Source organism: Zootoca vivipara, chromosome 8, assembly GCF_963506605.1.
Source record: "Zootoca vivipara chromosome 8, rZooViv1.1, whole genome shotgun sequence".
In the NCBI taxonomy this organism is placed as follows: Eukaryota; Metazoa; Chordata; class Lepidosauria; order Squamata; family Lacertidae; genus Zootoca; species Zootoca vivipara.
Genome location: NC_083283.1, coordinates 24,452,992 through 24,470,062, shown reverse-complemented (window position 1 = coordinate 24,470,062; position 17,071 = coordinate 24,452,992). Strand labels below are relative to the sequence as shown.

Sequence of the window (17,071 nt, the reverse complement as noted above, 5' to 3'; positions counted from 1 at the left end):
TTCCTAGCAGCCAAAGGAATGCATTAAACCAAGACAAAGGATTCTTGTCACACCATTTGTGTTAATTAGCTGTCCAATTAATTAGCCAAGATATTGGTGCTATTTATGACTGTTCCTGACAAATGATTTTTTTTTGTGCTGTTAAAGATGTTACTACAGCCATCTTGGCAGTTAACCACTAATCTTCTGCTGTAAAAGATTGAAGATGTGCCTGCTGAACTTAAGCTCTAATGATTACTGACAGCTCCCACCTTATCATGTTCTCCTGCCAGCTAAGATTAGGGCTGGGCGATACCTGGTTTTCAACATCATCATCATCAGGAGACCAGGGCCCTGCGGGAGTTGACATCTTTCCGCAGGGCCTGCAAGACGGAGCTGTTCCGCCTAGACTCAGTCTGGCCCCTATGTTTTCCTCCCTTGTGGTTTTGATTTGGGCTACTTTAAAATGAGGCTGCATTTTTAAAATTTAAAATTTAAGCTGTATGTTAACCCGTATTTTAATTAATTGTTTTTCTTTCTTTTATGTCTTATTGTAATTTTACTGGTGTCAGCTGCCCTGAGCCCGGTTTTGACTGGGGAGGGTGGGGTATAAATAAAAATTTATTATTGTTGTTGTTGTTGTTATTATTAAACCAGCTAAATATATTGATATCACAATATATATCTGTGGTGGCGGAGGGCCTTGCTGGGCCCCCCTGCACCTCCCTGTGTAAGCGCCCAAATTCTTATTTACTTACTTATTTTAATTTTTTCTGAATCCCTTGCAGACAATGACTGGTATTTGTGCCGTGTGGTGATTATAGCTGTTGAAGAGGAGCTCATCTCTTGGGAAATGTATCCATACCCCTATCTGGCGCGTGTTGATCCTGACGCTCGAGCAGGCACATCAGTCTATCAGCTTGTTGCCCATTATAGCAGCAATGAAAATTCCAGTGTTGGGATATCCTATGCTCTGATTGCAGGTAAATAGGTGCTGCTTTCTGTCTGAAATGAATTTTTCCTCTTTTTATTTTGAAACCCATTGATGCATTACCAGAATTCAAGCCCTGACCCACTAGGGTGCTTTGAATTTTCCAACTTTCCAGTTCCAAAAATGAGTGGTGCTAAAAAGTTGTAACATGACTGGGGAAATTCAAAAGATAGTTGGGTTAACTTAATATAATTTAGTTTGGCTTGGCAAGTAAAATGTGTGCAAAATTGCATAGAAATCATTAAAAATGATTGCCACGTACTTGCAGTTATATTAAATATTAATTTATTTTTATATTTGTCTTATTATTTTATTTAGCGTTACCTGACATTTTCAGTAGGTAAAATTAAAATCATAGGTTTTCCAAAAACATTTTATGTGCTTCTTCATCAAATTTGCAGATTTACCAAGCTAAATGTTGTCCAGTCACAAAAATAATAGCAGATTTGAATTCATCACACCCAAAACCATGTTTTTAAAACCCTTCATTGAAGAAATTTGCAAAAATTAAGTTTCACCCCTTAAAATGACACACCCTACTGACCCACCTCTGGAGATTAAACTGCCCCAGCTAGTTTATTTAAGGGATTGCGTGTTTCCTGCCTCATTTTATGTCCCCACCTCAACAAGCCCCACTGCAGCCACAACCAAACTACTTTCTGTGCTGCGTCCTAGATTAGTTTGAAGCATCAATGCTCTGCAAATGGTCTTTTTTCCCTACTGCTGTTGCCTTCCCCTATAATTCACTTTCCCTTCCTATGCCCTTCATTCTTCTGTGCCATATGCTTGGTAGAAACAGCAGAGCAGATAGCGTAATATAGTCAAGTGAGGTAAATTGGTTAGGGACTTGCTTGATTTAATCACTAGTGCCAAATTGCTTTGCATAAATGGGATTTTTAATTGGCTCAGAGTATACACAGGAATGTGTATACTGCTCTTTCCTGTGCCACTGGTGTGTGCAGGAGACAATAGCAGCTCATGTGTGCTACTAACTTTGGCCCAGGAATAGAACAGAATTCCTGTTCAGAACACTGATGGTGGCAGCTCAAAGTCTTCCTTCCCAGGTATTATAAGTGGAGCACCAAGTTTGGTGAATGTGCTAAGCCACCCTGCTTGCTGGTTTAGCTGCCACTCATCCATCAAATGCATCTGGTTCTGTCCACTGCAATGTATAAGAGTCAGTGTTGGTGGGAAATAGTAATGAGAAAGAAATTTGTGTAAGCGAGGAGCTTGGTGGTAAAGGTAAAGGTAAAGGGACCCCTGGCCATTAGGTCCAGTCGTGACCAACTCTGGGGTTGCGCACTCATCTCGCATTATTGGCCGAGGGAGCCGGCGTATAGCTTCCAGGTCATGTGGCCAGCATGACAAAGCCGCTTCTGGCAAACCAGAGCAGCACATGGAAACGCCATTTACTTTCCCGCTATAGCGGTTCCTATTTATCTACTTGCATTTTGATGTGCTTTCAAACTGCTAGGTTGGCAGGAGCTGGGACCAAGCAACAGGAGCTCACCCCGCCACAGGGATTCGAACCGCTGACCTTCTGATCAGCAAGCTCTAGGCTCAGTGGTTTAGCCCACAGCGCCACCTCTTTTCATATTTTTTTTGTACTCTTCTCACCCAACAGGTGGTGAGGAACGATTTGATATAGATATGGACACAGGGGTCATATTGACAACTGGCTTGCCTTTAACTCTGAACCAGGAGTATGTGGTCACCGTGCTGGCCATTGATGAATATGGCAGCAAAAGCCCATATGCTTACATCTCTATCCTGGCTGGCTCCAGGCCTCCTCAGTTCACAAATATGTCCTACAGTATGCTTGTTCCAGAAAATACTCCAGCAGGTGAAAAGTAAGTGGTGAATTAATGTCCTGCTGTACTAAAAGACTGTGTCGTAGATACTTACATACGTTGCTTGAACATAAAAGCTTGCATTGTAGAACCAAAATATATTTTCAATGTGTAATTGGGTCTAGCTTGCTCTACTGCGCTCTACGTGGGGCGACCCTTGATGGCTGCTTTGAAGTTTCATCTGGTGAAAAATGTGGAAATCTGCTTCTCGATGCGAATGGGTCAAGGGAGCCTGCTACAGTAGTGCTCTAGTGGCTTCCTCTTGTTTTCTGAGCCCCGTTTGTGTCTGCAGGAACCTAGTGGCCACATCAGACAGAACACCAGGCCATTAGCTATGGTTGAGCAAATCGTCCTTTGCACAGTCTGCATGGTGGTGGGCACAGCCCTGCAACTCCTGCTTTGCTCCTCCTTTGCTTGAAACAAACCACGCGGCAGCTGGCTTAGCATTGATGTCCCAACCACCTCCCCAATTATGGTTTGTTTGGGAGAAACAGATTGCCGTTGGTTTGGTGAGGAACAAACCATAGGTGCTGGTAATTGCTAAGCCAGCTGCCTCCGTGCTCTGTTTTCCCACCCAACTAAGGGAAGAGCAAAGTGGGAGCACCTGGACTGAGTGCAACGGCCTAATTTGAAGTCTAATTTCAGGAGTTACTTTTAAATCCATGCATCAAAAGTGTAAAAATGAAATTTGCAAGGAGAAATTATTCAGTGACTGGTAACTTGGCAAGTGATTCTAGTTCACCTCTTTCATCTCTTCTGCCTACCCAGGTAACAAACTGTCTCGTGGTTAATCTTTCCTTTTCAGAGTGGCCGTTATTGAAGCAGTCTCCTTCCAAAGCCAGCCTCTCTGTTACACTCTGCTGATGAATCCCAGTGGCTTGTTCAGCATGGACCCAGAGACCGGCAAGCTAAGCTTGACTCATACAGTGGACTACGAGAGCGAGCATCACCTCTACCATTTTTTAGTTAAAGCAATGGAAGCCGAGAGTTTGCTCAGCAGCGTCACTGAGGTAGAGCCAGGGTTTTCCTTTCCGTACTTGGTGATCTGTTCATTTCAATATAGGGGGGGTTGCATGTTAAGATCATTACACAGAACCTATTGAAATACCAGTCCACCAATGACAGCCGAAAAAGTTTGGGTATTGAATCAGAATGGCATCCCCAAATGGATTTTTTTAAAAAAGGCATTAGCGCTTGTGTAAGGGGATTTCCCTTTCTCCACCCGTGCATTGGTTACCCCGGGAAGCGGTGGTGCTGTGGTCTAAACCACTGAGCCTCTTGGGCTTGCCAATCAGAAGGTAGGTGTTCGAATCCCCATGACAGAGTGAGCTCCCGTTGCTCTGTCCCAGCTCCTGCCAACCTAGCAGTTCGAAAGCACGTCAAAGTGCAAGTATATAAATGGGTACCGCTGCAGCAGGAAGGTAAACAGCATTTCCGTGCAATCTGGTTTCCCTCATGGTGTTTCGTTGCGCCAGAATTGGTTTAGTCATGCTGGCCACATGACCTGGAAAGCTGGCTGTGGACAAATGCCAGCTTCCTCAGCCTGAAAGCGAGATGAGTGCTGCAACCCCATAGTCACCTTTGACTGGACTTAACCATCCAGGGGTCCTTTACCTTTACGCCCCAGGCCATTCCCAAATCTGCTCTGAAGGGTTGAGGGAGCCCCCCTGAAGAGATTTAGGAAACTTGGAGAGAGGAGGAGGGGTGATTCCATCAGTGCGTGGATTTCTCCTTGTGCAGTGGAGCAGTCTGCTTAATGCTATGTTGAATAGCATAAACAACAATAATAAACAGAATCAAAAGGTGCCCATTTTTCAGTTAATAGTTCCCAAAATCTGGATGCCTGAGGTGATGTGTTCATTAGTTCCTTATTGTTTGGTTTATCCGCTGCCTCATAATCAGTGTTGTTGTTGTCTTAAGTTCAGTTCTTTATATTTTTAGATCTAAAATATAATTTGCTTAATTACCTTGTCATGTAAGATAATTGAAATGGCCATAGCCCAATGGTTGAGCATCTGCTTTGCATGGGGAAGGTCCCAGGCTCAACCCCCAGTGTCTCCAGATAGGACTGGGAGAGACCACTGTGTGAAACCCTGGAGAGAGCTGCTGCCAGTCAGTGTAGACAGTACTGGGCTAGATGGACCAATGGTCAGACTCAATATAGAGCAGATATCTAGAATTTTTTAATTATCTAAGTCAGGCATCCCCAAACTGCGGCCCTCCAGATGTTTTGGCCTACAACTCCCATGATCCCTAGCTAACAGGACCAGTGGTCAGGGATGATGGGAATTGTAGTCCAAAACATCTGGAGGGCTGAAGTTTGGGGATGCCTGATCTAAGTTATGTATGCCACCTTGAGTAGTTGCTTTAGAACCAGGACTCCTGGTTGTACATTTTCCAGGGACTATGGGAAATGGAATGAATTTCTCCTGGCAAAGAAATATGCATGTGCTCAGATCCCATGTAACTAAGCATTTCTCTTCTGTCCCCTTGTAGGTCATAGTTCATATCACGGATGAAAACGACTGCTCTCCTGAATTTCAGCAATCTATTTATAGCCGGGAAAGCATTCTTGAATCCATCCCTATAGGCACGTCTTTATTGCAAGGTAAACCAGAGCCATCATTCCCCCCGCCTGTCTTTGCAAAGCGCCACATGGTGAGCCGAGGACTGCATGCGATCTACTTTAAGCAGAGACGGGTGCAGCCCTTACTCACAAGAGTCTCTGTCCCTGCTTGGGCAGCTAGTATGAAAGTGGGCACATGTGCCTCTTCCCTGGTCCTAGGATGGAGCACTGGGGACCCTCCTCCCCACCTGGGGACCCTCCATTCCCGGATGACAACAACACTCTGTCCAGCTCCGGATTTCTATCTTCCTTCCCGCTACAGCCAGGCAGGGTGCGAGGTGTGTGTGTGCTCAGCGGACATCTGTACCAGCCTCCTATCCCTCCTCATCTTCCTCCAGAGCCTCTCATACTGGGGCTGAGCCTGATGGTATAGTCACGGCACTTGGAAATAATACATCCATGTATAATAAGATTTCATTCTGGCATTCTGCTTATTCCCCCTCCCCCCTTTATTATCACACTTCAAACAAATAAGCAGTCACTATTATATTTTGCTTTTTTTAAAAAAAAAAACCCACCAAGAACCTGTTGCTGAATATTTGGACACCTCTTGGTCTCTTGCCCTCAATATCTTGAATGAATGCCCAAAGTTCAGTGAGTTTCCATCCTCTTAATTGCACTGGGTTTTCTCCCTGTTGGCAAGCTGTGAAAATATCTTTCTTGGGTGTTAGAAACAGCACAGAACAGCTCTTCTACTTCCTGTCATGTTTGACTCCCCAATGCAAACACCAGCTTTTTGCTAGGTTGCGTTTGACAGAGTGTGATGGTCTCCTCCCAGCCTTCTTAAGTTCCCCGCAAACACAAAGTGTACCCCTCTGTTCACTCTCCCGCTTTAAAGACCAGCTGCCACCAGACAAGGATTTAATTATTTCCACGAGGCTACCCCTTTACCAATCAGCCTCCAAATTTACCTGGGCTCCTGCCTGAAGCATTATTACTATTGTTACTAATTCCTTTATTTTTTGCTCTTCACCCTTAAGGTCTCGGAAAGTGAATGTGTGTCTGAGCAGTTCTTTGTTAATTACTGAAACTTGTGTTGACTACTAGTCTTCTGCATTGTGACCCAGCTCATCTGTCCTCATTGGTTTTTACCCTTTTAAACATTCCTGGCTGCAGTTCTTGCAGTGGACTGTGACTCTGGATCCAACGCCGAGATCCTCTACTTCATCCAGAGTGCGGATTTTTCCATCACGCCCGAGGGTGTCGTCAATTCCAATCAGCGGCTGGACTATGAGCGAGCCAACCACATGTATGAGTTTGTGGTCATTGCCGTGGACAAAGGGCACCCTCCTCGGACAGGGACGGCATCCGTGCGAATTCGCTTGGCAAATGTGAATGACGAAACCCCGGTGTTCTCCCAGTCAGTGTAAGCAGAGCTGCAGTCTTCCTTTGCGCTGGTACCACTCCTACATTGCAGCTATTGTGCCAGTCAGAATGGTTGTTGGGGCCTAACCCTCAGCTGCCTTAAACTGTCTTAAATTTGCCTGCAGAAACTAATGCAGTGTTTTAAAGGTGCATTGCACAAAATAGCTGCAATATCTGATTTTTCTGGACAATTAGGATATGTAAAAATATGGCGCTGCTTTTTTGTTTGTTTTTTGTTTAATAAATAAAGACAGCTTGAGGTAGATGTTTTGGACTACAGCTGTGGGCTGGGGCTGATGGCAGTTGCAGTCCAAAAACATCTAGAGTGGACCAGGTTCGTAAAGGCCTGTTTAGTCACACATATTATGGGGGACATAGAATCAGCAATGGCGTGACTATGTGATAGATGGAGGCCAGTTAACTTGCCTTTAGTTCCTGACCATTTCCTGCTAGTTCCTACAGCAGGTTTTAAATTAAAATTCTCTCAAAATTCAAGAATGCATTCTCTTCCATTCCTCAGAGCTAAACAATATATGACATTTATTCAGTGTCAAATGACATAAACATTTCCCTTGCTTCTGGCACTCGAATGATGTACAAATAATTCTAGCATCGCACAAAGTCCACACGCTATAAGCCAAAATTCTCCTTTCCTGAAGAGCTGTTTAGTCACAAAGTGAAATCAGGCCAAATCAATGATAGCAGGGCTGTGCAAACACCATGCCTATACTGTAAAGTACATTTCTTCCTGCAAAGAATCCTGGGAACTGTTGTTTGTTAAGGGTGCTGGTAATTGTAGCTCTCTGAGGTGTAAATGGACAGTTCTGTGGATTTTGTGGGGGAAGCCAAGTGTTTTCATTTTATGGTGTGGTCAACCTGCTTGCCCACCTAGCCCCAGAGGCATTGCTAGGTGCTTAGTCCCATAACACACATTTGCATATGATTTACATATGTGGGGGTGTTTTTTTGGGGGGGGTATAAATATGCCTCTGGGAAATAAAGGTGGTGGCTGGGAGTTTCACCAGCACTGTGCTTTGCTATATGCCCAGCCCACTCCGTATGAAGTTTAAAGAACTCTGCAATGCTGTTTAATGGGAAATGGTTGGGTGAGTTAGGAATTAGAATGCATTTATTCTTTCCTTACACCAGTTACAGAACTTTCCTCTCAGAAGATGCCGGCCCTGGTACGTTAGTCGCTACCATTCACGCAAAAGATCCTGATGGAGATGGAGTGCTGTACTTAATTACGGGTGGGAACGAAGAAGGCAATTTTGAATTGGATAGCCATAAAGGTAAGGAAAGAGATGCTGAACGTTAGTCTATGGCATCTTCTTCCTCACTGTAGGAATTGCCTGTATTGATAAACCTAAATAGGAAAATCCTTGCAAATACATGCAGGCTCTTCATTGTTTCAGTATAGCTTTTCTGGCAATGCCAGAAGAAATTTATGGCATTTAAATGAAGTTGTAATGTTTATTTATTTGTGTAGCCAAAGCCATTCAAAAGTAAAAGTAAAAGATAAAATATATTACACAGCTAAAATAGTTATAAAAACCAGGCATTCTGTCAAATAGAAAATCGCTCCACTGATGAATTTGCCTGATCATCCCCACAAACATTTCCCTTTAGAAGTGTCATTCTAAATATAAAACAAGCCACCTTTCCCAGAAATCTATGGGGACCTATTGTTCTCACATTTAAGACCCTTATGTCCTGTAAAGAGAGAGGCCTTATTCTTTTCCTTGTTGGTAACTCCACCTCCCTCCCTACTGCTGAATCCAGGTATACTTAATTTTCTTCTGCTTTCTTTTCTTGGCCTTCAATCTTCTGAATCCAGGTATCCTTAGACTTCGCAGAACCCCCCTGCCTAAACTGAAAAGCCCGCAGTATGTTCTAAATATCTCTGCCATAGATGACAATTCCTCGGGGGGACCACGATCTCTCAGCAGCTTTGCAGAAGTCGTGGTGGAAATTAATGATATTAACAACAACAAGCCTGTTTTCAGGGAGGTGAGTTGACTTGCTGCCCCGTTCGTGTGTTTTTAATTTTTTATGTAGCAGCAGAGTTGTTAGTAGTTTTGACTTCTGCTTGTCAAACTTGCAGGATTGGCTGCTGCTGATTTTGAAAAGTTCAAACCTGTAAAGTTTTGTCCAGTTTTAAGTCGGTCTTTGAAGTCTGTCATTCTCTCCCTAAATAACTCGTGCTTAAAGTTTTCTCTCTTCCTTTCGGATAAATGCCTCTGACTCCTTTTGCTTTATCTTGCACTTAATTGATGATAACATGATAACGGATTTCTCTAGTTGCTCAAGTTAACTTGCTGATTTCTTGTATTTCAGTGTGCTTACTACAGTGACAGTACCTGGGTTCTAGAGAACCAGCCTCCAGGAACCTACGTTCTGCAGGTAGAAGCCTACGATGCAGACTTTGGAGTGAATGGAGAAGTGAAGTATGGCCTCATGCAGAGAGAAGGAGCTTCACCAGGCTTCAGTATTGATGCTGATTCAGGTAAGAATTGCCATTCGTAGTCTAGCTAGCCCAGCATTCTTTTTTTCTTTTCTTTTTACAATAATTTTTATTAGTTTTCCATTACAACAATCCAATGATAGCGTCATTATAACAATGCCAAATTATAATGCAATTACTAATCCCAACCATTCAGATGGCAAATTATATAATTTAGGTGGCCTCCCATGTGCTAGAATGGATGGTTTGATTATTTACTTTGTTTCTGCGTTCCAAAATCTTATTCATCTCATTTACACTCCAGTCCCAATAACAATCCCTTATACAACAACTGCAATATTAGCGACATCCATTCGTCTTAACACATTAAATGTTTTATAAGCCTAGAGGTGAAACATTCAGACTACATCCTTATTCTTCCTGTGTGTGACAATTATTCTGTCCATGGCGTTCATTCCTGTCCTTACTATAGGAACATGAGGAACTGCTTTATACAGAGTCAGACCATTGGTCCGTGTAGCTCAGCGTTGCCTGCCATGACTGGCAGGGCCTGTCCAGGATTTCACATGGCTGGGATCTCTCCCAGCCCTTACCTGGAGACACCTGGGACCTTCTGGATGCAAGGCAGGTGCTCCACCCACTGAGCTCTACAGCCTCCCTATATAGGAGGCACTTGCACTAGAGTGCTTCCAAAGACTGTTTGTTTGCTCATGTTTTCTCTGGCTCAATAATTGGCACATTGACCCTGATATTGCTCCTGACATTATATTCATATTTGTGAAAGGGTGGTGGTGGTTATTGCTTTGTTTTTGCTTTAACTAGTTGTCTTGTGCTTTTATCGTGTATTTTTATCCTGTGAACTGCCCTGAGATTTTATGTATATTTTAATATTCATTTTATTTTGCATGTTTTTTAAAAAAACATTTTAGTGCTTGCTATAAATGCTGCAGGACCCTTGGATGGGAAATTTCATAACTATTGTTATGAAATAAAGCAATAAATTATATCCTCAAATTTAAATGGAGATGAACCATTTGAAGGGGTGATTTGGGGTGGGGGGGTAGATACCCCTCTCCTCCCTGACAATCCCACTGGAAATAGTTTTTCATCATCTAAACTGGTTGTTGGTCTACTGTCACTTGCTTTTAAGTGTATATCCTTGTATTTATTTCAAGCCTCACGGTGTTGTGCTTCTAAATAACGATGAAAAATCCTTCGGGTGCACAAGTATTTACTGAATTTTTGTTTTCAGACTCTCAGTGCATTTCAAGCTGACTACTCATCTTCTGGTTATTTCAGCAGAAGCTCGTGATGCATTCTGTAGTTACATCATTTCTTTTAAATAGCCCTTTACCCTGAGGAAGAGAGAAGTAGGCTCAAAACACATTAGGAGTTGGGCAATTTCTTCAGTAAATGTTTGTATACCATCTGAGCTATTTTGTGAGACACAACAAAAATAAATTGCAGCGTGGAAGAAAAAGGGAGCCCCTCTGTGCAGGCAAACATTACCAGAGAGAAGCTTTTAATAAGCCTGAAGGGTGGGAGTGAGTTGCTGCAGACTTGTGAAAACGTCTGATTAAAGCCAGCGGTGGTCCTTCTGACTCTTTGATAGTATTGTTTCTGTTTAGGTGTTATCGTTTCGACTCGGAGTTTTGACCGAGAGAAACAGAAGGAGTATACTCTCTCTGTGACAGCTACAGATCAAGCTCAGGAGCCACTGATTGGAGTGTGTAAAATCACCATCTTCATTGCTGATATGAATGACAACGATCCAAAGTTTGAGAACAGCCGCTATCAGTGTGAGTAGGCACAAACTGTTGTTGCACTGTGAGAGTTAATTTAGGTTTGCGAAGTGCGTGTTGAGCCCAGAAGCCTTCAGTTCAGATTCCTTCTCTGTAGGGCTGTAAGAAGGCATAAATTTCCTTTCAAACCCATGTTCATCACACGCAGCAGTGTTTCCATTCCACTGCATTTCAGTTTCTGGCAAAAAGTTATCATTACATTATTCCACACCATTCGTTCCAGTTCAAAGGCCATTCATTTCATTGTATAGGAAATGCTAGGCAAATGGGAAGTGGGATAACATCATGAAATACATATTGTTTGTGTTACGTATTATTTGCAAACTGGGGGTGGGGGGACAGCAGCAAATTCCAATTGTATTCACTGGATTAATTTCCGTTCTTGGCATGGGATGATTGAGTGAACGTTGGCAATTTCCACTTCTGTTTTTATTGGAATTCTGCAACATCCCTGATTGTGGCTTATACTCACCTCATCTGTGTGAGCAGCAGTGCAGAAGCCAGCTATACTAAAGCTATGTGAAGACTGTTTTATATGGGGAAATGTACATTTCTGGTCACTGGCCTAGGTGGTTTACTTGTTAGGAAGCAAATGTATGTTGCCTTAGGTTCCAAGTTGAAAGAAAAGTGGGAAGTAAATAATCATAATCATAATCATTTTATTATTTATATGCCACCCACCTGACTGAGTTGCCCCAGCCACTCTGGATGGCTTCCAGCAAACTATAAAAACATAATGAAGCATCAAACATTAAAAAACTTCTCTGTACACGGCTGCCTTCTAAAGGTTATATAGTTACTCATCTCCTTGACATCTGATGGGAGAGCATTCCACAGGGTGGGTGCCACTACCCAGAAGGCCCTCTGCCTGGTTCCCTGTAACTTCACTTCTCACAGTAAGGGAACCACCAGAAGGCCCTCAGAGCTGGATCTCAGTGTCCGGGGGTGGAGACGCTCCTTCAGGTTTATTTAGGGCTTTAAAGGTCAGTGCCAACACTTTGAATTGTGCTTGGAAATGTACTGGGAGCCAATGTAGATCCTTTAGGACCGGTGTTCCATGGTCCTGGCGGTTGCTCCCACTCACCAGTCTAGCTGCCACATTCTGGATTGGTTGTAGCTTCTGAGTCACCTTCAAAGGTAGCCCCACGTAGAGCACATTGCAGTAGTCCAAGTGGGAGATAACCAAAGCATGTACCACTTTGGCGAGGCAGTGCACAAGCAGTTAGGGTCTCCTCCAGCGTACCAGATGGAGGACACCCTGGACACAGAATTGGCCTGCACCTCTGTGGACAGCTGAGAGTCCAAAATGCCCCCCAGGCTGCACACAGTGGCTGTCCGCAGTTGCTGATCCATTAGGGCAAGTTGGACTCTGCCCCACCAACCTCAGTCTGTCCTTAGCCCGCCCCTACCTACCTGCCTTCTTACATACAGTCAGTCAAAGGGTGGCTTTACCTGTTGTTGGCTCTGGCTCCGCCTACTGTTGGTCTCCTTGCCTCCTGCCTTACCAATCACATCGGGCACAAGTTGTCACTGGGCTAAATTTTGCCTCCAGGATCAAAGGCAACATGCCTCTGAGAAGCAGTCCATTGGGGAGAAACAGCAGGAAGAGGTTATTGCCATCATGTTCTGCTTCCGTGCTTCTTACAGAGGCATCTGGTTGGCCACTCAGATAAAGGATGCTGGACTAGATCTGGCAGGGCATTTTTATGTGCCGTGATTGCCATCAGTGAAATGCCACTTTAACTACGTAGGCCAGGGCATGGTCAGAATGAACTCTGTGCTTCCATCTTTCCAAAGACTTCCTTCGTGAAGACACCCCAGTGGGGACAAGTTTCCTCCATGCTGCAGCTTATGATGACGACCAGGGGGTAAACGCCGCCATCACGTACTCCATGTTGCTGCAGGAGCCAGAATACTTCCAAGTCAGCCCCAGCACAGGCTGGGTGTACGTGAATCTCGTAATCTCCCAGGTATGCTTCTGCATACAGCAGAGCTTTTCAAACTATGTGCCGTGACACATTAGTGTGCTGGCTGCAGTGTGTAGGTGTGTCACGTGAACGCTCCCCGTGCTCCTCCCAGAGCGGGAAAGGGCTCAGTTTAACCTCCGGTTTGCTACTAAAAGCTCTGGTTTATGGAATATAATCTGGCAGGTGGAATATGCCACACCTGCTTTTTTCAGCCTTTGTTGTAGCAAACGAACATTCGTGTTTTGGTGAACAGCTGCTAAAAATGTCTTTTGCAGACATTTCAGATCACAAGATACATCGTGGCCACAGATGGAGGGAACCGGAGCAGCACAGTGGAACTGACCGTCACTGTAACAAACACACTTAATCAGTCGCCGCAGTGGGAGGAAAGTGCCTATTCGGTCACAATCCCGGAGAGCACGATTCGAGACACCAAGATAGTGGTACGCTTTAAAAATAAAAATGGAAACGTATTTGTTTCAGGATAAAAGGAAGCCGATTTACATTGAGTGGTGTCCAGAACTGGACACAAAATAGAGCGGGGCTGTTAGTATCCCACCTTTCCTCCTAGGAGCTCAAGATGGTGGACATGGGTTTTGTCTATGAGTCATGGTCCCTCCCCTAATTGTTCTGAAATTCTGCAGACAAGTCTTGCTCCTATTGGACACTGGTATCCACAAATGAATACATATGCCTGCATCTCTGATTTTTATTTTTTTAAAAGGTGCCACCGAAGAATTGGCTCCTTTTGCTTCACAGCTAATTTCTGTTCTTCCTTGGGTGTGGATTCCTGTGTGGAATGTGCATGGCAGTAATTTGAACACCCTTCCCCAGGCTTTCCAGACATTTTGAAGTACAGTTCCCATCATCCCTGACCACCAGTTTTGCTGGCTGGTGCTAATGTGATGTTTAGTCCTAAACACCTGCAGGATTAGAGCTCTGATGCCATGGGCTGTTTGCCACAACAGTATCATCCCCATTTCGACACTTAAGGATCGGGGTTGCCCATGTAAATGCATCTCCCCACTGAATGGTGTTCCTGGTTATTCCTGTTCCTAGACTATCAAAGCAACGTCCCCACTTGGTGACCCAAGGGTTACCTATACCCTGGAGGAGGGCCAGGTTCCAGAGACAAACATGCCTGTGCGCTTCTACCTCAAACCGAACAGAGCAGATGGATCTGCTTCACTTCTGGTTGCTGAACCTCTTGACTTTGAGACCACCAAGTTCTTTGCACTGAGCATCAAGGCTCAGAATGTAGCTACAATCCCATTGGCATCTTTCACCACGGTTTGTGTTAATGTCACAGGTTGGTTATCCGTTTGTTAATATCAGCATATCAAACTGAAATCACAAGTACTTGATGTCAGCGGACCATGTACCGCTAAATCTGCCTTTTTGTTCTGCAGATGTCAATGATAACGTACCGTTCTTCACATCTTCTACTTACGAGGTTTCTGTACCTGAGGGAGCAGCAGTTGGTACCTCTGTTGTGCAGGTTCTTGCTACGGATTCAGACTCGGGGCTCCACGGAGAGGTTCGTTGTTACCTTTCCCTTTACTGAAAACGAGTGAGAAAATGCAACATGCGATTCTGTATCCCCAAACTTTCTGGGTGGTGGTCAGCGAAGTCTTGCTCAGAGTAGACCCATTGAACATTACTAAGTTAAGTCCATTAATTTTAGTGCATGCACTCCAAGTAAAATCTAGCTGAGTACCATTTAATTGACTTAAGACCCTAACTTTTTGTACTACAGTGGAACCTCGGTTTTCAAATGTAATCCGTTCCGGAAGTCTGTCCGACTTCCAAAACGTTCGAAAACCGAGGATCAGTGGGCTGGCTGCAAAGTCAATGGGGGGGGGGAATGGAAAACGCGCCTTGGAAGCCGTTCGACTTCCGAGGCGTGTTCGAAAACAGAAGCATTCACTTCCGGGTTTTCGCTGTTCGGCTTCTGAAACGTTCGGCAGCCGAGACATCCGAAAGCTGAGGTTTGACAGTAATAGCCTCCTGAAGTAGGAAGTTACAGTATACATATTCTTTTCAGCTGGCGCCACATGCCATCTCTTGCATGCGTTAAAACATGTGGATGCCAATATGCATTAAAGCACTTGTGTAGACTGTACATCATTTAAGACAAGAATGGAATAATTCTTATTTTCTGCCAAAGGTTGCATTCTTCTCGGGGTTAATTTGTTAGGGGCTGCATGCTGGCAGTGGGTGAGACCACCTCTTTCCCTGTCTCCGTCCTTCCCTTCTCTCTCTCTGTGGGTCCCTCCTTCCCCCTTTCTCGCTCTCTTCTTTCCATGGGAGAAATAGATTAACTCTGGCTAGAGCCTGAACTGATGGCTTACTCTTGACCTCATGTTAGTGTGTTGTGGGGCACCCTTGGACGACTGTGGTGACACTTCACCCCCCCCCCACACACACTTTGTGCTGAGTGGATGGGTCTGTGAGTCTCCATTTTAACTTCCCACAATGCCTCTGAGGTTGCATTACTCGGGGACATTGTGGCAAATTAAAACGGGGACTTTATGGCACTCAGATTTGATTGCAGAACTGCTGTTGCTGCCTGCAGGGTTTATTGGCAGAAGACACTTTGCTGAGGGCAACCTCAGTCAGACCTTGAAGCCGTTCTCACATTACTCAATAATCAACGGCAACCAACAGCAGATTCACAAACATAAGAATGTCTGATTCCCCAGTGCAAAGATTTAAAGACCAGTGTGTGAATCTAAATTGCAGCAATTGGTGAGAGTCCTGAATTGTTCAGTCGTTGACATGCTTCAAAGGCTATGCCCTCTGTGGCAAGGCCACACAGCTGTTCAAATTATAGAGGGTAGAAAACCACAGTCCACATATTTGTGGCTAAACTGTGACTACACAGACCTTTCCCTTCCACACAAACTGTGCTGCTACCTAACTTTCTGTAAGTGCTACAAACGGCATAGATCTGTGACTGTCGAATAATTATGGCAGGCTTCCTCAAACTCGGCCCTCCAGATGTTTTGAGACTAAAATTCCCATCATCCCTGACCACTGGTCCTGCTAGCTAGGAATCATGGGAGTTGTAGGCCAAAAACATCTGGAGGTCCGAGTTTGAGGAAGCCTGAATTATGGTCTTGGAGCTGAACTAAGTTGGATGTCCTTGAGAGTGGTTATGTTCCTGTTTCTGAGTTGTTACGAAGATGGGATAGAGTATAAAGCCCACTCCTATGTTCCTCAATTGCAGGTCCACTATTCAATACTGAAGGATGCTAGTGAAGATTACCAATACTTCAACATTGATTCCAAGTTGGGAGTCATTTCTACCCAGGCATCTTTTGACAGAGAGAAGAGAGGATCTTACTTGATTGAAGTTCATTCCCAGGATTCTTCTGAATCAGCCAGGCCTGGTTTATATGGGCAGCCTAACTCAGGTAAACCTCAGTGGGTTTCAAAAAGAACATAAAGAGGTTCCCTTGGGTCAAAAGAGTGTTCAGAACGATGTGCTGCTGTTGTGGTAGCCTGAGCCTCCAAAGGCAAATAGCTGATTATTGGCTTTTCAGATACTGCGTATGTGAGGATTTTAATTAGCGACATAAACGACAATGCCCCTGCTTTCCTGCATTCGGTGTATGAAATTAATATAGATGAAGATGAGGATGTCGGGTATGCGCTTTTGACGGCAACAGCAGATGACAAAGATGAAGGTACACAAACATAGGTTTATTTTATGTGTTGTACAGTCTTGACCGAAACCTCTCTAATTTGGAAGCAGTAGTGAGACTATGGCAGGCTGTTCCAGAAGATGTGGTGGCAACTGTCCTGTCTTCAAAGGAACTTTTTCTACATGTGGTATAGGAGCGGGTTTATAGAATGTGGAATATAACAGTAATGAAAAAAATGGCATGTCATGTACTTTTCAGAATACGACTATTTGGAAACTAGCTTCATTCAGACCTTTTTTTAATGTTCTGCAAAGAGAACCATGATAATTTAAAAAAGTATTTCTCATCAGCTAATTATATCCACCCATTTTTTAAAAAAT

At 44.1% G+C, this 17,071-nt stretch overlaps 1 protein-coding gene across 1 annotated transcript in view; it reads left to right on the top strand.

Annotated features, from left to right (window-relative positions):
- The window catches only part of LOC118090207 (neural-cadherin-like), a 57,024-nt gene that overhangs the window by 9,401 nt on the left and 30,552 nt on the right, over positions 1-17,071 (top strand). Inside the window, exons 2-16 of the mRNA XM_035125620.2 lie at positions 768-962; positions 2,595-2,820; positions 3,626-3,830; positions 5,317-5,428; positions 6,563-6,812; positions 7,961-8,103; positions 8,649-8,821; positions 9,149-9,317; positions 10,904-11,074; positions 12,875-13,047; positions 13,320-13,487; positions 14,104-14,353; positions 14,454-14,581; positions 16,274-16,460; positions 16,590-16,733. Coding sequence (XP_034981511.2) covers positions 768-962; positions 2,595-2,820; positions 3,626-3,830; positions 5,317-5,428; positions 6,563-6,812; positions 7,961-8,103; positions 8,649-8,821; positions 9,149-9,317; positions 10,904-11,074; positions 12,875-13,047; positions 13,320-13,487; positions 14,104-14,353; positions 14,454-14,581; positions 16,274-16,460; positions 16,590-16,733 — 2,694 coding nt within the window. The remainder of the gene's footprint in view (positions 1-767; positions 963-2,594; positions 2,821-3,625; positions 3,831-5,316; positions 5,429-6,562; positions 6,813-7,960; positions 8,104-8,648; positions 8,822-9,148; positions 9,318-10,903; positions 11,075-12,874; positions 13,048-13,319; positions 13,488-14,103; positions 14,354-14,453; positions 14,582-16,273; positions 16,461-16,589; positions 16,734-17,071) is intronic.